Source organism: Grammomys surdaster, unplaced genomic scaffold, assembly GCF_004785775.1.
Source record: "Grammomys surdaster isolate TR1022 unplaced genomic scaffold, NIH_TR_1.0 169, whole genome shotgun sequence".
In the NCBI taxonomy this organism is placed as follows: domain Eukaryota; kingdom Metazoa; phylum Chordata; class Mammalia; order Rodentia; family Muridae; genus Grammomys; species Grammomys surdaster.
This window is the reverse complement of record NW_021604617.1, coordinates 16,942,814-16,965,133: the sequence shown is the minus strand read 5'-3', so window position 1 is coordinate 16,965,133 and position 22,320 is coordinate 16,942,814. Positions and strand designations below refer to the sequence as shown.

Here is a 22,320-nt window from a genome sequence, read left to right as displayed (position 1 = left end):
ATTGGGCACAAGACAGGCCTCAACAGATACAAAAAAAATGATATAATTCCCTGCATCCTATCAGATCACCATGGTCTAAGGCTGGTCTTCAAAAATGACAAAGACAATGGAAAGCCCACATTGACATGGAAAATGAACAACACCCTACTCCTTGATAATCAGGTAAGGGAAGAAATAAAGAAAAATTAAAAGCTTTTTAGAATTTAATGAAAATGATGACACATCATACCAAAATCTATGGGATACAATGAAAGCAGTGCTAAGAGGAAAATTCATAGCTCTATGTGCCTATAAAAAGAAACTGGAGGGAGCATACACTAGCAGCTTGACAACACACCTGAAAGACCTAGAACAAAAAGAAGCTAATACACCCAAGAGGAGTAGACGGCAGGAAATAATCTAACTCAGGGCTGAAATCAACCAAATAGAAACAAAAAGAACTATCCAAAGAATCAATAAAACCAGGAGCTGGTTCTTTGAGAAAATCAACAAGGTAGATAAACCCTTAGCTAGACTAATCAGAGGGGAGAGAGACAGTATCCAAATTAATAAAATCAGATCTGAAAAGGGTGACATAACAACAGAAACTGAGAAAATTTAAAAAAATCATCAGATCCTACTACAAAAGCCTATACTCAACAAAATAGGAAAATTTGGATGAAATGGACAATTTTCTAGACAAATACCAGTTACCAATGTTAAGTCAGGACGAGATAAACCATCTAAACAGTCTCATAATCCCAAAAGAAATAGAAGCAGTCATTAAAAGTCTCCCTACAAAGAAAAGTCCAGGACTAGACGGTTTTAGTGCAGAATTCTATCAGACCTTCAAGGAAGACCTAATTCCAATTCTTTTCAAACTATTCCACAAAATAGAAACAGAAGGTACACTACCCAATTCATTCTATTAAGCTACAATTACGCTCATACCTAAACCACACAAAGACCCAACAAAGAAAGAGAACTTCAGGCCAATCTCCCTTATGAACATTGATGCAAAATTACTCAATAAAATTCTAGCGAACCGAATCCAAGAACACATCAAAACAATTATCCATCACGATCAAGTAGGCTTTATCCCAGGAATGCAGGGTTGGTTCAATATTCGAAAATCCATCAATGCAATCCATTATATAAACAAACTCAAAGAAAAAAACCACATGATCATCTCACTAGATGCTGAGAAAGCATTTGACAAAATTCAACACCCCTTCATGATAAAAGTCTTGGAAAGGTCAGGAATTCAAGGTCCATACCTAAACATAGTAAAAGCAATATACAGCAAACCAGTAGACAGCATCAAACTAAATGGAGAGAAACTTGAAGCAATCCCACTAAGATCAGGGACTAGGCAAGGCTGCCCACTCTCCCCCTACTTATTTAATATAGTATTGGAAGTCCTAGCCAGAGCAATTAGGCAACACAAGGAGGTCAAAGGGATACAAATTGGAAAGGAAGAAGTCAAAATCTCACTATTTGCAGATGATATGATAGTGTACTTAAGTGACCCCAAAACTTCCACCAGAGAACTCCTAAACCTGATAAACAACTTTAGCAAAGTGGCTGGATATAAAATTAACTCAAGCAAATCAACAGCCTTCCTCTACTCAAAAGATAAACTGGCTGAGAAAGAAATTATGGAAATGACACCCTTCACAATAGTCACAGATAATATAAAATACCTTGGTGTGAACCTAACCAAGCAAGTAAAAGACCTGTATGACAAGAACTTCATGTCCCTGAAGAAAGAAATCGAACCAGATCTCAGAAGATGGAAAGATCTCCCATGCTCATGGATTGGAAGGATTAATATAGTAAAAATGGCTATTTTGCCAAAAGCCATCTACAGATTTAATGCAATCCCCATCAACATACCCACTCAATTCTTCACAGAGATAGAAAAAGCAATCTTAAAATTCATTTGGAATAACAAAAAACCCAGGATTGCAAAAACTTCTCTCAGCAATAAAAGAACTTCTGGAGGAATCACCATCCCCAACTTCAAGCTGTACTACAAAGCAATAGTGATAAAAACTGCATAGTATTGGAACAGAGACAGGCAGGAGGATCAATGGAATAGAATAGAAGACCCAGAAATGAACCCCCATACCTATGGTCACTTGATCTTTGACAAAGGGGCTAAAACCATCGAGTGGAAAAAAGATAGCATTTTCAACAAATGGTGCTGGTCCAACTGATGGTCAGCATGTAGAAAAATGCAAATTGATCCATACTTATCTCCTTGTACAGAGCTCAATTCCAAGTGGATTAAGGACCTCCACCTAAAACCAGCTACACTGAAACTAATAGAAGAGAAACTGGGGGAAAGCCTGGAACACATAGGCACAGGAGAAAAGTTCCTGAACAGAACACCAATGGCCTGTGCTCTAAGACCAAGAATTGACAAATGGGACCTCATAAAGCTGCAAAGCTTCTGTAAAGCAAAGGACACAGTCAATAGGACAAAGCAGCAACCAACAGATTGGGAAAAGATCTTCACCAACCCTACATCTGATAAAGGGCTAATATCCAAGGTATACAAAGAACTGAAGAAATTAGACTCTAGACAATCAAAGAACCCTATTAAAAAATGGAGCACAGAGCTGAACAAAGAATTCTCAACTGAGGAAGCTCGAATGGTTGAGAAGCACCTAAAGAAGTGTTCAGCATCCCTAGTCATCAGGGAAATGCAAATGAAAACAACACTGAGATTCCACCTCACACCAGTCAGAATGGCTGAGATCAAAAACACAGGTGATAGCACATGTTGGTGAGGATGTGGAGAAAGAGAACACTCCTCCACTGTTGGTGGGATTGTAAACTGGTACAACCACTATGGAAGGCAGTATGGCGGTATCTCAGAAAATTGAACATAGTGTTACCTAGGGACCCAGCTATACCACTCCTGGGCATGTACCCAAAAGATGTTTCAACATACAACAGGGACACATGCTCCACCATGTTCATAGCAGCCTTATTTATAATAGCCAGAAGTTGGAAAGAACCCAGATGCCCTTCAACAGAAGAATGGATGCAGAAAATGTGGTACATTTATACAATGGAGTACTACTCAGCTATTAAAAACAATGAGTTCATGAGATTCTTAGGCAAATGGATGGAGCTGGAAAATATCATCTTGAGTGAGGTGACCCAATCTCAAAAGAACATACATGGTATGCACTCACTGATAAGTGGATATTAGCCCAAAAGCTCACAATTTCTAAGAAACTACGTATAGACCACATAAAACTCACATAGAAGAAGGAAGACCAAAGTTTGGATGCTTTGGTCCTTTCTAGAAGGAGTATCAAAAGTTTCAACCAGAGCTCCCAAAGTCTAAACCGCCAGCCAGAGAGCACAAAGGGAGGGACTCGTGCACCTGTATAGGGAATTGAGGGTGACCTTGTTAGACTTCAGTGAAAGTGGAGGGCCATGGTCCCAGAAAGTTTGGATCCCCTACTGTGTGGGAATTCGAGAGCAGGGAGATAGGACTGGGAAGATGTTTGGAGCACACCCTCACAAAAATTAGGAGGAGGGGGTATGGGACAAGGGGTTTTGGGGGAGAATGGGAGAGGAGATAACATTGAAAGGTAAATACGTATAATATCCAATAAAAAAAACCACACAGATAAAGGGTCTTAAAAAAAGAGAGGAAGAGAGTTTACTTATTTTAAATTAATTTCAAAAGTTTCTAGGAGTTGCTAATTGGCTAAGATCCTATTTTAAGCTCTCCACAAAAGAATTTAAGTCTCTGTTCAATATTCTCAAGAGAGAGGTAAACCCTAAGTTTTGTCAACAATTAATTGACAAAAGAGAGGTAATCTCACAAAAAGTAGAAGAAGCTATTACTAATCGATATATTATATAGTCTGATTAGTTCTTGGCGGTGCTATAACAATCCTTTGACAAAAGATTATTAATATAGACTTCTATATCCTTAAATAGAGTCTTCATGACTCTCTGAGTGTGGAAGGAGCGACTGTTGGCGCTTCTGCCCTGATTTTACAAGAACTCTGAAAAATTGGCTTTAAAAACAAAAGAGGGGGAACGGTACCCCCTCAGAAGGAATCCCCCTAAAATACTCTCCATCATGCCTTGTTCACTTTTATCTCTCTAAAGCTGAAAGCTCATGGCAAATCTGCTGCTGACTGCCTCTGGCACCACCAAGACCAACAAAACTTTGCCACAGATATGGGGAAGGACCCTCTTACCCTTAAAGGGAATGGCCCAGACCCAGTTCCCTTATGGGGCCGAGGACTGATATTCCTGTCCGATACCACAGAAGGCACAGCTAACCCGCTACCAAAAAGATTAATGAAAAAAATAGATACCCCCACAAAGCCAGGCCTAACCATAAATACGATGAATAACAATTTACATCCAGGGAAGAGAAATCTCCCTGAGAATGCCCTTCTTTTTCCTTTCCAGGTAAAAATGAATCACCCGTGATGTCTGCTGTTAGAAGTTCTAATCCAGATGCTGACCTCCGAACTTATACTACTCAGACCTTTGAAGGGCCACTGACAAGAACATCAAACAGCTAGAGATTGACATCACTAATCTGAAGAAATCCCTCGTTTCACCGTCTGAAGAGACCTCCTAAAATCACAAAGATACTTATTGGACTTGATTTACTCTATTACAATAGAAAAGGCTGTGTACAGCTCTTGACTGTGTACAGCCCTTAAAGAAGAAGGTTGCCTTTACATAGACAAGACAAGGAGGGTTAAAGAGAGCATGAAATAGGTCAGTGAAGGCCCTAAGAAAAATCAGAGAGAGAAAGAGACAGATGAATGCTAGTACAAGAATTGGTTTTCAGCCTCTCCAAGGTTGTCAACCCTATTTCCTCCCATCTTGGGACCATTATTTGGGTTCTTTTTGCTTTTTTCTGCTGGTCCCTGGCCCTCAAATAGGCGGACTAACTCTGTGATACAACAGATAAATAATTTGGTAGCAAAACCTACTCAGATACATTATCATAAGTTAGCTATGGAGGATCACAAGACTGAAGATGAGGTTGTTACTTTATACAGGGTGTTTCCAAAACCCATCTCCACCCAACCTAAAAGGGGTGACTTCTGCCCCTAGACCAAGCAGAGAGGGGCCACCCAGAACCCCTTCTGACAGGTGATCTGAATTCTTGCTTAGGCTGCGAGGCTAAGCACTTCAAGGGAATATAAATAAAAGATAAAAATATCTATCTGGGTTCCCTGAAGGACAAGCCTGACTGCATAGGGGTTGATGTCAAAAGTATCCCCTCTCCAGGAAAAAGACATCGGGACGGGTATGGCCCTCATGCCTCACTGGACAATGACAGGGGGACTGGAGTCATTACAAGGTCCCCTTCAAATACTGGAGGTCAGGCCTCTATCCCCGCCTTCGCAAGTTTAGAATTGCCACAGCCCTTCTATACTTAGAGAAGGGAGGAGATGTCAGGGGCAGCCCTGCTTATACACTGTAGGCCTAAAATCAGCCATAGGCCTAAAATCAGCAGTAGGCCTGTCATACATGTATACTAACACCAAGTCTTGGGTCTCAGTGGAAAAACATTGAAACAGATGGCTATAAGCTAATGTCAACAGGCAGCTTTTGTGGAAATTTATAAGCCTGAGTAGTCATAGACCTTGTAAATAGGTAGCCTTGGCAGACAATACCAACTTAGATAAGGACAAGTGAGTCATAGGCAGAGTCATAGTGAATTGTCCCCTGAATCTTCACCTAGCCAATACCCGGTTCTGAAGATATCTGTATTCCCCCTGAACACCCACACTCCAGTGTCATTCCCTTCCCCACATCCTGCCTTTCTGTGTTTATAACCCCTGTGTGAATTAATTACGATTTGAGAAAAAAAATAGCATAAAAAACACAATGGTTTGTTTTACAAAGTGAAAAAAAAAACATTAGTCATACCTCCAAAAAAAAAAAAACATTTTATAAAAACATAAAAATCCCATGCTGTGCGATTACCTTATATTTTGGTATTTTATTTAGTATTTATGTTCAGAGAGAGAAAGCATTAGAAGGATATTCTAGGTAGGCAAAGGAGTTTACCCAAACCTCTACTTAAGTAAGGGTGCGATGGAGGGATAGAGGAAAAATTAGGACCCTTAAATTAAAACACATATATGTTTAATCAGTGAGAACATAAAAGTACAGTTTTTTAAAAGTAGAAAATCAAACAAAAATAGCTGTCTGTAAAGGGAAGAAGTCCTTAAAATCCCAAAGAGAGTTAAAAATGTGAATAACAATTTTGGAATACAATGAGATTATTTTAAAAGTATAAGGAGAAAGACAAAAGGTAACTGTTCAATGGGATAGTTAAAGAGAAATAAAGGAGGAGAAGGACAAATTTAAAGTAATATTTTGGATCAAATGCAAAGAATTCAAAATGTGAACTCTGCTGTGGAAACTCACAGGAAACGGGGTGTGTTTGAACCGAAGGCTTATAAACATACAAACCATTGATACAGAGTTCATCAGATAGTCCAACATCGCTACTTTTACAACGGAAAAAAGTTAGCATCCACACTGGTAAAAATAGCTCTTCTGAGACCATATATGGGGCAGAGCTGGGACAGAAAATCTACTGGCCTCTCCTCTCCACAGACTTCACTGCTTCTTAGTTGAGGCTTCGGTGGAAGAGGAACCCGTATAGAAAAAGTACCAAAGAATATTCAAACCCAAGAAGTGTTAATTTTGAGGTATGAGAAAGAAGATAAACCTGAATGGGGGATGGGTTTCCTCTGACATTTGTAAGGCACATACGGGCTTTTAACTACCAGACAAAGTGCTACAAACCTAAGCCTCAGCACTCAGGAGGCAGTTACAAATTCAAGCCTAGCCTGGGCTACACAGTGAAACCCTGTAATAAAAACACAACCCCTCTATTACATAAAGTATTTATTTGTTTGACAGTTGATTGGGTTGGTTGTTTGTTTGTTTGTTTTTGCTTGTTTTTGCTGTTCATGCCTGATACCTGAGGAAGCCAGAAGATGTCAGAAACCCTGGAAACTGGAATTACAGGCAGCTTGGTTGTTAGCCACCATTTGAGTGCTGGGTTAAACTTGCATCCTTTCAAAGAGCAGCCAGTGCTCCTAACCACTGAACTCTCTCTCCAGCCCACTGACTGCTAATTCCAGTCAGTCGCCCCTTCTCTTGTTAAGAATAAAGAGCTCTAAGCCTCTATAAGGAAGCAATTGGAATCAGTGTGAAGACAAAATGTAGTAATATAGTATCATTTCTCCTGGGTAGGATGAGACCATGATAACATGTAGAAAGGAAGGGAAAAAAATAACATTTAGATACTCTGTTTCAAGATGTATCTTTTCACTGAATTCTACAGTCAGTGGTCTTGGCTCCTGATGGTGTGTTCTAACCTGCATTTGTAGAGATCACATTGCTTGTCTGAACTTTGAAAACAATGGCGGAAGTGAAAAAGAAATATTTAGCTTGGCATCTGAGCATAGAAGCTCAGATCCCAAATTGAGAGAGTAGATCTAGCGGTCCTCGGGGTTGGGTAATGATGGGAGGTCAAAAATAGATAGATGACAGACAGACAGACAGACAATTGGATGGATGGATGGATGGATGGATGGATGGATGGATGGATGGATACGTAAGTAAGTAAGTAAGTAAACACAGAGGCTACCTGTGAAGAACAGCTCACCCAGGTGAGGATATCCCATTGTCAGAAGCAGCCCATGGCTAGGGTCTGGAATTCAGTGAGGTCAGAGTTAAAAATAAATACTGACAGTTTTTTTGCGCCGAAAAGACAGCAGAATCCACAAAAGTGGGTGACATCTCCTCAGAAAGGATCTTCAAGAATCAGGACAGAACCTTGAACATGCTTCCACCAAGGATGCAGGGAAACCAGAGGAGAGCAACCACATAGACAGGAGTGGGAAACCAGGAGGGAGAATAATCATGTGCAGGACCAAATGAGGGAAGGGAGGAGTACCCGAATCAGAGCTGGAATGTAGAAGAGAACAGTGGCGGCGAACACCTGCCCAAACTCAGCAAACGGCACTGCTGTTGTCTCCTGCAAAGCAGTTTGGGGCTCAAGGATGAGATAAAATTCTCTCCCTAAAGGAGTTGTAGGTAGGAGGGGTTCTTGTTATTTTGTGACAATGTGAACTTTACTAGAGAAAAATAGTCACAAGAGTGTTTGAAATATAAATAGCACCAATAACGAAAGGGTGGATGAATGAATGAATGAATGAATGAGTGAAAACTTTTTTAGAAAACAACCCCTAACATATGGAGATGTTTTTGTGCTATCTCGCAGTTCGTAGAGTTTAAGGGTTCGTTGTTACAGAGTAGCTGGGAAACAGAGCATTGAACTCGAGACGTCCTGAATATGGGATTTAGAATTCAGGCAACTTAGAACTGTGTTTGGAAAATATTCCAGGGAAATCTTCCTGCAAGGTTCAGTTTAGGTGTCTAGAACTAGAGGTTGAGGCATCTGAACCATTTTCTCGGAGAGTACTAAGGGAATCCTGTGGCTTTCTGGTAACAAGGGGCAAGTCTCAGATCTGAAGTCAAGGGGTGCCCTAAAAATCCCAGATGATACCTTTTTGTCAAAAGCCACATGCGCAGGAACAAACTCTGCAGGTGGGGCCTGCTTGAGTGGGCCGTAGGTTAAGATGGGTGCTTTATTGGCCAACTCATCCAACTCCGCCTGAGACAGCTGGTTATAGTGGAGCCGGTCTCCACCTATCCCCATGGTTGGACGTCGGACAACTGCATAGCCGTTCCTGTATCCGAGTGTCTGGCTTCTGTGGAATGCTGTTTTCTGAAGAAAAGAAGTATGCCGTTAGTAACCTCGGATAAATCTTTAAGTAAAACAACTAACTTCCTAAACTACCATAACTTAAACTTTTGCTTTAAAAGTACATTTTTAAAGTTATGTGGATGTGTGCGTATGTGTGAAGATGTCCTCAGATCTCCCGGATAAAGAGGTGCAGGTGGCCGTGAGCCACTGATTGTGGGTCCTGGGAATTGAACTTGGGTTCTCTGTAAGAGCAGTTCTTGCTCTTAAACGCTGACCCATCTCTCTGCAGCTCCAAAAGTTGGCTTTTTTAGCATCACAAAACGTACATCAACATGCTTCCCTGCATGAACAGGCTCTGTACTTTTTAAACTGAAAGGCTTGGGTCAGGAACAAGGAAGGAAATAGACACACCATCTGAGGTTGAAATAAAACAGCCCTGCTCGGTGACGTCCGACTCGCCTTTTACCATACTACTACACCTATATCCTGCTTTAATCTTTGCTATTTTTTTCTTCTTCTCCAGAGGTCATGAACCATGACCTTAGATCTGCTTTTCTGAAGTTCACCTGAAGCAACAGCTCTTCTTATTACATTGACGCTGATACACTCACGTAAGTCTTTGAAAAGCAGCTTGCCAGCATATCTGTAAACACCCAGCAACCCTGTCCTTACACGGTGATTTTAAAATACATTCCAAAATTATGGGAAAGAACAATATGCTTGAAGCTGATCATAATAGTGACAAAGATGTGTGTGTGTGTGTGTGTGTGATACTAAAATGTTGGAAATGATCTAAACAACACACATTAAGAAGGAAGGAAGTGATAGAATTTCTCCTATGCCGGAATTAAAATGGTTTTAAATACCAGGCAGCAGCCTAGTAAAGTATCTACAATTTATTAAGACAAAAAAATAGAGCATCATATAAAATTATATAAATACACTATAATGATGAGCATACTAACTGGATTTGGTGAACATCCTAAATTAGGGGTTTCTAGATTATGTTCCTTTTTTGGCATCAATACACATTTGTTTGTCGTTGGAAATAGAAAGAAATTAGATAAAAGAAGAAAACAAAATTAAAATTTGATTAATTTCAGTGGGGTTTTTATGCTGTTTATGGGGTTACTTTCAAATTGTACACACGTAACAGTTTACCTATTATGCATGCATGATTTACAAATAATCACAAATTTTATTAACAATAGAAAGATTAACTTGACTATCCCCTAATTTCCTTGGAGTCTAGCCTATCATTCCTCTCATCTTTCAAGATGGCTGTTACCATAAAAGATTGAGTAGTATGGACTGTTCTGGTAAAAGAGTATGGACCACAGACCTTTCTTTAAGCGTCACGTATTCTGGTTACAAGTCAGTTGGCAGGAACTATCCCAGATGCATAAACACAGGACATAGAATAAGGTGTACTGAGTTGGGCAATGGGCATAGCTTCCAGGTCCTCTTTGCAACCTCTAAAAACAGAGGCAGTATTACTAGAGGCTGGGGGTATAGCTTCATGGTATACTTAGAAAGGTCAAAGAACTAGGTTCAACTCCCAACACCAAAACTGGGTAGTAGGGCTGGGGATGGGGGTTAGCTTGGTAGATAAGGGTTACTCAGCACCAAGACTGACTGCATGAATTTGATCCTTGGAACCCACATTGTAGAAGGAGAAAACCAATTCCCAGACGTTGTCTTATGACCTCTACACACGGTTCTATGGCAGCCCCTCCCCAAACCATCCCACACAACATGAAATGAAACCAGCATCCATAACTTTGGTTCATTTTCTTTGAGGTTAAAAGATGTCTCCAGCATCTGTCAACTTTATCCATGGGGCACCCCAAGCAAGGCATTCTCAGGCCTCCCACTCTACATTAGGGTTCGCTTTCTGGACACATTTTCTTTGGAGTTACGACATTCTTGTACTGATGAAGATGAAGTTAACAAGCTTTTTAAATTTCAAGGAAGAATAATTAGTTGTCAGTCACTCGCTATACTTCATAGGAAGTATGTCCAAGACACTTCCTCTTTCCATATAAATATTTGAAGTCTGGCATTTCTATCCACACTTCTGTAATCTCACAAATAAACTCGACCCTTTCTTTGTGGGTATCCATCAAGAATCCAAACTACTCTTGTTGCTCAGCTTAGATAGGAGGCGCTCATGCCTGTGCACACGAGCACAAATAACGCACACTCGCCGGTACCAAATGCTGAACCTGGTGCTGCACAACATATAACAATGCTAACTATTTTTAAATCACATAAAATTTTAAAAAGTTCATTGAAACAGAAAATCTATGGTGCTGGCCAGACACCATATGCTAGACTTCTTTTAATCCAGCATTTGAGAAATGGTGGCTGGAGATACACTGTGAGTCTGAGGACAGGTTAGATGACACAGTGAACTTCAGGCTAGTCTGGTTTAAAAAGAGCAAGACCCTATCTCAAACAAACAAACAAACAACAAAAAAGGAAACCTGCTTAATGAGCTTGTATCTTTAAAAAATGACCATGTTATATTTATATTTACAGGAGACTAAAAGAAAGTCAGAATCCAGTCTCTCACCACACTTTCAACTGAAATTGAAATTTCTGTCCCCTAGAAAACAAGTAGATGAAATAATTTTCCTTAAGAAATGTAAAGAAACATGTAAGAGTCCGAATCATTAAACTCTACAAATATAAATGACTACCAGCTCATCTCCAGTCACCACCACCTAACCTTAATGTTGACCCTTCAGAATATTTCTGTAACTCGGATGATTTTTTTTTAATGCCAAATGCATTTGAGAATTAGGGTTGGGAGTATAGCTCAGCTGGTAGAGTGTTTGCCTGGTACTCACAAAGAGCTGTCTTTGGTGACCTGCCTGTAATCCCACACTTAGGAGCCCAGAGGATCAGTTCCAGATCAGCCCAGACTATATAGTGTGAAGCCAACCGGGATTGCTTGAGACCCGGTCTCAAAAGAGATGGATTAACAATTAACCTATGTTAAGAGGAAACCAAGAACCCAAATTACTGTTTTCACTTGGCTTTGACAATAGGTGTTTGTTGTTGTTGTTGTTAGGGTGGTTTGTTCTGGCATGTGTGTATGTGTGTGTGTGTGTATGCGTGTGCACATGCTGGTTTGCATGTATGTGGGAATACATATGAAAGATCAAAATTAACAAGCTAAGCTGCTTGTTTGGGTTCAGGTGGGTTCTAGCCAACTCCACTCCTCTCAGAAGAGCAGCAAGTGCTTTACCCTCTGAGCCCCTTCCTAGCCTGGCTATTGCTTCCTTTATACACAGCTCTTGTTCTGTCTGGTTTGGATCTGCTGTTGTTTAGAGATAAGGACTAGCTATGTAGCCTAGACTAGACTCAAATTGGTCATCTTTATGCCTCAGCTTCCTGGAAGCTGAGATCACGGATACGCATCACCACCCTGGACTTGTCTTTATTTCATTTCATCTAGACAATGAATAAAACAGCCCAGACAAAGGAGTAAACTACAATCTGAATGGGAGCTCTGTGTGTTGGCATGCCTTTAATCCCAAACATCCTGGAGACCGAGGCAGGTGGTTTTCAAGTTCAAGGCCAGTCTAGGCTGAAGACAAGATAATCCCCCCCCCATACACACACAGTCTGAAAAGGAATCCATGTATGTATGTATACATACATACATATATCCATATATATATATATATATATATATATATATATATATATATATATTTTAAAATACAGGCTATAGAAAAAGAAACACCAAGTGGTCCATGTCGTTAGGTAAGATGGGAGATATACAAAGAGAGGCGGAAGATGGGAATGTTTTACAGAGAAAAACTACAAGAAAACCAAGATTGAGCGGGCGGTGGAGGATGGGGGATTCAATTCTAGGGAAGGTTGAAACTGGATATAAAAGTGAACCTTAACTCAGAAGGCCAGAGTCGGGGGGGGGGGAGGTGGGAGGGCGGGGAGACCCCGTCAGGAAAGGAGTGCATGGAAAAAATGCATACACATAGAAAAAGGGGTGGGGGCTGAAGGGCAGTAAGTTTGAGGATTCAGAAGACATGAGATAGATCAAGAAGGAGGTTGCTGGGGAGAGAAGGTAGGAGAGGATGAAGGCGCTGAGTAGGGTTTGTGTGCAGCTGGGGAGAGGCCTGGAGATGACCTGGGGTAATCGGGCCAGAAGGCAGGTAGATGGGGCAGGAAAGTAAGAACAGGGCCGCGGTGAGGACCCGGGAGGGTGAGCGGACTATCAAGAGGCCAAGCAAAGTCAGCAGAGGCTGGGATGCGCGAGGACGGTGGAGCCTGAGGGATGAAGGAGAGCGGAGGCGCGCCAAGTGGCTGGCCCTCACCGTGGAGTCCGTAAAGGACGAGCCTGGGAGAAAGGGCAGGCCGTGCACCGGGTTGGTCACCATCGCTGCCCTGCAGCTGCCGCCACGGTTGCCTTCTGCCGCTCGGGTTACCCTGGCAACAAACAGCAGTCGCGGGCCTCTCCAGTCTCCATGGTAACGCCAAACACACTAGTCGAGGGAGGGGGAGAGGCACGGGCAAGGGGGGGGGTAATTGATGGGGGAGGAGGCGGAGGCCAGGTCTGCGCCTGCGCACAGCACTACTGACTCTATAGGCCACTGGACGTGACTAATGGGTGTGACAGAGGGGGCTCCGCCTCTTTCTTTCCTGTCCCTTTCCTTTCTCCTCAGCCCCACTTCCGGGCTCCCAGAGGATGCAACCTAGGAGCGGTTTTTATGCAAGGCTGATGTTCTTAGGCCTTGGCTCACGCAGTGAGGTCTGGGATTGGATCACGTCCTTTTAGATATGTTACAAAGGAGAAGTTCTTTCTCTCTCCACGTTAGTCCTCGCAAGAGCTTAGGCACCCTTTCTCAGCTCCGGGAAAAGAGCTGCTGTCCTAGTCCACACATAGTGTACAATGGTTACTCCCCAGTGAAAGCGCTAAATACTTCAGTCTCTTACTTTTGGGGGCTGGGGCTGAGTATTAGACTATAATCGACTGCATTTCTATTGCTCAGACTTGATCAATGAACTGCTTTGGAAGCCCCCATCTTCCCAATCCCTTCACAACTTCCTGGTCCCCTCTCAGCTGTTTATCCATACATTCCTACAGCTTGTGTGCTGAGGTCTCAGAACTTTACTGGGTATCTGTTGACTGAAAAGCTGGAGAGTGGGGAGTATTCGCCCCAGCCTGCGCCCCAGGGGGTGCCTCGGCTCCTAGAGCTGAAGAGTGAGTTCCTTCTGTAGGTATTTTGAGTCAAGAAGTCAAGAAGTCAATCGTTCTGATAACTACAGATCGGATTCCTAAAGCTGCAAGAAAAAGATAACAATTTTCAGCAGACAGTACATCACAGCTGCCCATCCCAATCGATTGGGCAGAGTGCATTACTTCGGCCTTCATTGGTTCCTACTCATTGAGCAAAAGCACTGTATCCAGCTGTTTACAGATGGCGGAAGTGAAGTCGATGTTCCGAGAAGTCCTTCCAAAACAAGGGCAGTTGTCTGTGGAAGACGTAACCACGATGGTGCTGTGTAAACCCAAGCTTTTACCCTTAAAATCTCTGACTCTGGAAAAACTGGAGAAAATGCAGCAAGCAGCACAGGATACAGTCCGCCAACATGAAATGGTGCAAAAAGGCAACCAGCAAATAACCCACTAACCACTACCACTTTAAAGGACGCCCCATTTTAACCCCTAACTGTTCAGTAACTAGAAACTATTCTGCATCTGTAGGCTAGAAATACTTAAAGTGGACATTCAAATTTTTTAAACACAAAATGTAGGTGTTTAAACATTGGTTTGTGTTAAAAGGAAATCTTTGAACCAAGTTTTATGGAATTTTGAAAGTTTTTAAATTACAAGTTTCTCACCTTATTCACCATACTATTGTTATAAATGTAAAAACTTAAATGCATCCTTTACAGATGAAGGATTTCTTTGTTTATTAGAAACCAGAGTCTGAAAATACACTCTAATGTGAATATATTGTTGGGCTTGTACATTATCCAAAAATAAACCAATTGTGTGCCACATCGTGTTTACTGCTATGTAACCTGACCAATGACAGCAGTAACAACTAACTGGTCTATTATAAACTAAAAGCTCATGGAACTAAGCTCTCAACTACACTTATTTTAAGAAATACATAATTACATAACTGCTACTCAAGTACCAAAAAAAAAAACCTGAAAATGCTTATTATAGCAAAAAACGCAAGTAATATGAGCCTAAAACAGCCATCAAGTTTGAACACCAGAGGGTTTTCTTTCTAAACGATGGTACCTAACCCTGTAACCAAGGAACTGTTTTGAAAATTATAAATGGAATGATTTTGCTGCAGTCACCAGATAACTCAGTTACCACAGATCTTGAAACCTTGCTAAGTTAATGAGGCTTTATAAGAGGCTAGTAATGTGATCCCTGTAAGGTAACTTATTAATTGGTAGTTATATATTGGTTATTTAGATAAATGTAAAGCTTTAAGTACTTAAGAGAATTTTTTTAAAGATTTATTTATTTCATTTATGAATACACTGTAGCTGTCTTCAGACACACCAGAAGAGGGCATCAAATCTCATTACAGATGGTTGTGAGCCACCATGTGGTTGCTGGGATTTGAACTCAGGACCTCTGGAAGAGCAATCAGTGCTCTTAATCACTGAGTCATCTCTCCAGCCCCCCTTAAGAGAATTTTTTAAACATGTTAACAGAATATAAAAGTAAGATCTGTCTATATATTAGACAAATCTCACTCATTAAACTCTAGTTACACTAATAAACAAGATTAAAGTGTATGTGTATGTCCCTAGTATAACCTTAAAAGGCCTTTAACTATTTAAAAATTTTGATTTATATGTCTGTGCGTATGCCACCTGTGTGCAGGTGCCCGTGGAAGCACAAGAAGACATCTGATCCCCTAGACCTTTATTCTCAGCACTCAAGATACCGAAACAGAAAGACTACCATGAGTTTGAGGACAGCCTGCACTACTTAAAGAGTTATCAGGCCAGCTAGAGCTATAGAGAGAGGTTCTGTCTCAAGAAACACTGAAACATTTTTGTTTGTTTTGCATTGTTGGGATTGAACACAAGGCCTAATAAGGTTTAGACAGGAAACCTAAAAGAACTTTCAAAAGACAAAATAAATGTACTCGCACTAAAGAAAAAAAAAAGCTGGAGAGTGTCTATCTTAGTCCCTGCTTTATAGCTATAGCATCTGTGATACATAAGAACCACAGAGGAATAGGCAGCCTTCAAAGAGAGACTAAGTCACTAGAAAGAAGTAATTCGGGGGAGTGAAATATTGTCAGTGTCATGTGTACTGTACAGCATTTTCTGGATGACTTAATTTATTTTTTCTTAAAAAAAAAGGGTGACCCCCATTCCTGAAAGATCATCAGGAAAAGAAAGAAACCAAGAATCCATCAGCACGGAGAAGTTAAAAATAAAAGGGAAGTCAAGATGTCCAGAGCTTTGTCTTGAGTTTCCCAGGAGTCTGGTCTTTATGTTTTCCGACCTAGGAATTTAGAGAAATGACAGAGTAGTAAGCCTGGGAGAGAAGACATATCTCAGCATTATGGGTCACTTGCTGCCACCAGTTCAGACGGCAGCTGTATTAGTCAGGGTTCCCTAGAGACAACAGAACTGATAGAATGCATAAACACGTATTGATTGATGTTCGTCACAGGTGCCAAAGTAGAGAGAGAAGCTTACCAAGATGCTAAGCCTTCGTTTTCTGAAGGAGCAGAAGGGTCCAGCCTTCTTGGAAAAGGCTGGCACCCAGCTAGCTCACTCCAGTTACTTTGTTCAAACATTATGCAAGGCTAATTGGGGCTGGGAAGGTTCCAGCTACCAAAGTTATCTTGCCCTTGCTTCCCCTGAGAGCAGACAACCCTTTTGACCACTGCTAGCCATAATCAAAAGGAAGAACTCCAGGTTTGCTAGGAGCACCAAGATTGGTGTAGCTTCCAGTTCTCACATAAGACCAAGTGCAGAATCTCTAGAGAGACAACATTTCTTCAGGTTTCAAACAGTCTCAAAGAAATTCTCAGCCTCTACTAATTGACCCAAACATAGCAAAGACTTTGATGAAACATTTCACTTAAAGCCAGACAAAAAGGTTTTACTCTACCTTTCATTTAAAGCCAGACATACATTTACTGTACCTATCACTATAAACACACACAGAGAGACATGGACATACTGAAGTTTGATTTATTAGAGTGGCTTACAGGCTGTTATCCAACTAGTCCAATAATGGCTGTCTACCAACAGAGGGTCCAAGAATTCAGTCGTTGTTCAGTCCACAAGGCTCGATGTCTCAAAGCTGGATGTCTTCAGTATATGCCAGAATCCCAAAGAAGTAGGCTCTAATGTCAGTAAAGGAAGGGACTTACTAGTGAGAGCAAGCAGGCAAAGAGAGAGTAAGCTTCCTTCTTCCGTGTCTTTTATATAGGCTGCCAGCAGAAGGTGTGGCCCAGATTAAAGATGGATCTTCCCACTTCAGGAGATCCTAAGGGTGTGTCTTCCCCACGCAAATTATTTTTTTTAATTAGGAAAAATCCCTCACAAGTATACCCAGCCACTTGGGTTTTAGCGAATCCCAGATAGAGTCAAGTTGACAACCAAGAATAGATACCATAGGTGCTTTGCCTTTATGGCTGCTTATCACAGCAAATCATCCTGTGGGTGTCACTAGCTGGCATGAAGCTTCAGGGGCCAGGATGAGAATACAGTAAGTGACATCTAAAGTCATTACCAGACACTGTTACATCTACTCGCAAAATGATTTTCTAGTACTTCTTCCTTTCTCTCTACTATTGCTCATTCTTGTTTGCCTCCTCTTCTTCCTCCTCCTCCTCTTCTTCCTCTCCACCTTCTTCTTTTCTTCTTTAGGGACAGCATTTTATTATGTATTTCTTGCTGATCTCCTGGAATTCTCTATGAAGCCCAGACTTACAGAGATTTGTCTGTCTCTGCCTCCTGACGCTGGAATTAAAGGCGTGCCCTGCCGCAGCTGGCAGCGGGGCCTCCTCCTCCTGATCCTCCTCACCTGATAGTCTGTGTTGAGTGGTCCACCGTACCCAGCTCTTGTCCCTTTTAAAAAAAAAAACAAACATCTTTTCTTTTCCTAGTGTACACTAGCTTAATAAGGAACTTGCCCTCAGTATTCAATTAGAACCCTCAATGAGTCGACTAGCATAGAGGCAATTACTGAAAACTTTATTTATTTATTTATTAAAGATTTATTTATTTATTTATTTATTATGAATACACTGTAGATGTCTTCAGACACACCAGAAGAGGGCATCAGATCTCATTACAGATGGTTGTGAGCCACCATGTGGTTGCTGGGATTTGAACTCAGGACCTCTGGAAGTGCAGTCAGTGCCCTTAACCACTGAGCCATCTCTCCAGCCCTACTGAAAACTTTAAAAGCTCCCACCAATGCACGTTACTGGAGCCACTGACTAGGATGGTAACTGGGAGAATTGGTCATGATGAACATCTCAGCCTGTTAGCTTCCCACTCCTCAGTACCTCAGTGCTGCTGGGTATCCAGCATCAATGGTGAGTCCTGATGAAACTCACCATGATAGGCTTAAACTCTTGCAGGTCTATAATCTCCTCATTCAAATCAGTTCTCTTAAAGGAAACCCTAGGATACATAAAGATGCTTAGCAGCCTTTCTGGCTGAACAGTCTGGGTACACTGGATCTAACTTCCCTGGTGTGTGCAAGGGGGTAGGGGGGAGAGGAGCTTGTGGGACTGGAAGGGTCAGTCACATCTGAGCCTATCGCTCAGGAGGAATCTGTGTTTGAGGGGTGACTTCTATGTACTTTTCTCTCTGAGTGAATCCTACTAGTCAAATAGTCAACAGAGTGTCTTTTATTTACTTTTGTACCAGAGAAGTGCATGGATAGAGACAACTTCCGTGGTCTGTGGCCTTTAAAAATTGCCATCCATTCTGAGAGAGGAAATGCCAGCCAGAGTCACTGCAGTGATTTGAATATGGTCTGTCCACTGTGGTGCTTATGTTGTAATTGCTATGGTGGTGATGGTGATAATGGTGGGGGTAGAAAGTCTTTGAGGTGACTAGGCTATGAGGCAGCTGCCTCCTGAATGGATTAATGCCTTTGTCTGGTGAACAAGTTCTGACTTGTTATTATGAAAAGGTTGTTATGAAGCAAGCTACCTTTTGTTTGCTTCTTCAACTTTCTAAGAACTGGTATGTAGCACATTAACACATAGTAGATGCAGACACCACATTCTTAGATTGTCCTAGCCTCCGGAAACCCAAAGTCACAGCAGAATTCTCTGTTCTATCTGGTGTGTGCTGGTACATGCCTAGGATACCAGTACTTTGGAGAGTGTAGCAACTTCGAGGCTGAACTAAGCTATACAGTGAGAGACTGTCTCAATAACCAAACCAAACCAAACCAAACCAAACCAAACCAAACCAAACCAAATCAAACCAAACCAAACCAAACAGCAAATAAGATAGGAAAACCATAAGACCTGGAGAAAGGGAGGGGTGCTGTGGGATGCTGGCTTCGGGCATGGCATGGCCTTGCATTCATGAATAGCAGGAGCTTTAATTTTTTTTTTTTGGCACAAGACTTGTACACAATTGGGCCCGTCAACACTCCAGTACAGATGGAGAAGGGAGCTTATAAGACTGAAAGATGTCTCCCAGGGAACCTGATGGGACAGGGTTTGGAAAGTCCCTTCTGGGGACTATTTAATGTAATATCCATCACTTCTTTGACTCTCTATACAGAACTGACTTCATGGTTTCCAGTCCCGTGGCCTTCCTACTCTTTAGTTGCTAAATTCCTAGGACAAATTCCAAATGGCTGTGTCTGTGTCCAGGATTATCTCGGCAGTGATTTTTTTTTTTGCTGTCCTCCTCTTTTCTGCAGGCCTTGACTTCTGGATGGGGTGAGAGGGACAGCTGGCCAGTGGCCTGTCTCCAGAGTCCCCTCTCATGCCCATCCCATTATCTACATCTTCTGGAGCATGTCCTCTTTAAAAAGGGCTGACCTTGCCATGTGTCACACACCAGTGATCCCAGTACTCGGGAGGGGAGGCAAGAGGACCACCAAAGTCCAGGCTACATAGTAGATTCCTGGATACGCAGTGTGCTGGCTAGTCTTAGGTCACCTTGACACACAAACTAGAGTTGTCTGAAAGGAGAGAGCCTCAATTGAGAAGAAGGCCTCCATAAGATCCAGCTGTAAGGCATTTTCTTAATTAGTGTCTGATAGGGGAGGGCCCAGCCCATTGCTGGTGATGTCATTTCTAGGCTGGTGGTCCTAGTTCTATTATTAAAAAAAAGTTAGTGTAGCAAGCCAGAGGGAAGAAGCTAGTAAGAAGCACCCCTTCATGGCTTCTGTATCAGTTCCTGCCTCCAGGTTTTTCCCTTTTTGAGTTCCTGTCCTGACTTCCTTCGCTGATAGTCTGTGACGTGGAAGTGTAAGCCAAATAAACCCTTTCCTCCCCAACTTGCTTTTGGTCCTGGTGTTTCATCACAGCAACAGTAACCCTAACTAAGACACACAGCAAGACTCTGCCTTAAAAAAGGAGTGGAGGTTGGTAGGAGATGACATAGTCTGTAAGTACTTGACAGGCTACCGTGAGGACCTGAGTTCAGATCTGCAGCACCTATGATGTCGTGAGGGTTTGTATATGCTTGGCCCAGGGAGTGGTACTATTAGAAGGTGTGGCCCTGTTGAGTAGGTGTGGCCTTGTGGTAGGTGTGTCATTGTGGGTGTGAGTTTTAAGATCCTCATCCTAGCTGCCTGGGAGCCAGTGTTCCGCTAGCAGCCTTCAGATGAAGATGTAGAACTCTCAGCTCCTCCTGCACCATGCCTGCCTGGTTGTTGCCATGTTCTCGCCTTAATGATATGGGACTGAGCCTCTGAACCTGTATGCCAGCCTCAATTAAATGTTGTCCTTATAGGAGTTGCCTTGGTCATGATATCTGTGTTCACAGTAGTAAAACTCTAACTAAGAAGTCTAGAAATTAGATAAGAGAATTTCACCTTCACCTACTGTAAGTAAGAATGCAAAGCCTGAGGCTCACAGTTAGCTGGGAGTCGTTTCTCATTACCTCTATGGAGGGTGGCTAGTCAGGCTACGTACTTTTACTAGTGTTGGGATAATGGTAATTATAGCAGCCAACATAAAGAAAGCTAGAATATCTGTGTCTAAACGTACAGTCAATATGTAATGACCTCAAACAGAAGCAAATTACTGGTGTGGCTCAGACTTTCCCCATTGGGGTGGTTTAAATAAGGATGGCCTCCATTAGCTCATGTGTTTGAATGCTTAATCATCGGGAATTGGCACTAGCTGAGAAAGATTAAAAGGTGTGACCTTGTCGAGGAAGTGTCTCACTGAGGGTGGGATTTGAGGTTTTAAAAGTCCAAGCAAGACAGGCCCAGTGTCTCTCCTTTCCCACTGTCTGTGAATCTGAACATAGAACTTTCAGCTACTTCTCCAGTACTGTGTCTGGCTGCTTTTTTTTTTTTTAAATATATATAAGAGTTGCCATGGTCATGGGGTCTCCTCACAGCAGTAGAATACCAAATAAGACATCTGTGTACTCAAAATGTTATTTTCCACCCAAGTAATAAGGAACAGCATGAGAAATTTTGCCCAATTCAGTTAGGATTAGGACATGTACTTCTGAACGCACAAAGAATCAAATGACGTGCTGACATCAAACAGGGCCCCCTCCCCCTGCAGGGTCAAAAAAAAAAAAAGTTGTACTGAAGTTTTGTTTGGCGTAAAAGCATTATAATGCCTGAAGACAGGCCTGATGATGAGGTACAGCTGTAATAAGAACTGATCCTATGAGTAAGATGTTGTGCCTTGGGGGTTATAGTTATAGTAATAAAGAAGAGAAAATGGTTCAACAGATGTTTTGTTATGGGCTAGGCTTCCCACTAACAGTGAATATACAGTTCAGCTTGCACCTGCTCCTACTTTACCTATAGGGAGAAGTCAGGAATGCACGTTATTCATTGGAAGTAATGCTGTACCAGGAGCCCCAGTCACTCAAGGTGGCAATCGGTTACTGAAGCCACTATGAAGCGATGATAACAAACTCATGAGCTGAAATGGCAACATTATACACTTAGACCCCACCTAATAGGCTCCCGATTGATCTAATTTTGCTTATATTAGGTGACTTATGGTAGTTCCTCCTTTCCCTGCTTATGTCTCAAAAAGAAGCCATAAAGTCCCTTTTTCTTGAGAATAATTATTCTCATATACCTATGTAAATGTGGGTACCACAGCTGAAGAAGCATTATCTATAAGTCTAAAGGGTTTAAGAGATCAAGGGACCGTTGGCTAGTAACTGTTTTCTAACTAAATATTTTTTTACCTTAAACCACTCACAGCTGGGAAAATTAAAGACATCCCTCATTTAGCACTGGAGAGATATTGAAACCTTGCTTCTTAAATGACTCTGGAGTAATGAAGCTTCCAACTGTACACAAACACACACACACACACACACACACACACACACAGAGAGAG

The 22,320-nt window shown here is 41.8% G+C and overlaps 2 protein-coding genes across 2 annotated transcripts in view; one reads left to right on the top strand and one right to left on the bottom strand.

The window, feature by feature from the left end:
- The window catches only part of Efhc1 (EF-hand domain containing 1), a 41,945-nt gene extending 28,722 nt beyond the window's left edge, over positions 1-13,223 (bottom strand). The window contains exons 1-2 of the mRNA XM_028766654.1: positions 13,117-13,223; positions 8,570-8,791 (exon numbers count right to left, since the gene is read on the bottom strand). Of these exons, the coding sequence (XP_028622487.1) occupies positions 8,570-8,791; positions 13,117-13,179 (285 nt within the window). The 5' untranslated portion in view covers positions 13,180-13,223. The remainder of the gene's footprint in view (positions 1-8,569; positions 8,792-13,116) is intronic.
- Positions 13,224-14,220: 997 nt separating this feature from the next.
- LOC114620436 (BBSome-interacting protein 1-like) lies at positions 14,221-14,433 on the top strand. The gene has a single exon (XM_028766508.1). The coding sequence runs from the start codon at positions 14,221-14,223 to the stop codon at positions 14,431-14,433; it is 213 nt and encodes a 70-aa protein (XP_028622341.1).
- Positions 14,434-22,320: the final 7,887 nt, after the last annotated feature.

Coding starts and splice junctions, on each gene's coding strand:
- LOC114620436 (XM_028766508.1), top strand. CDS start 14,221: ATGGCGGAAGTGAAGTCGATGTTCCGAGAAGTCCTTCCAAAACAAGGG.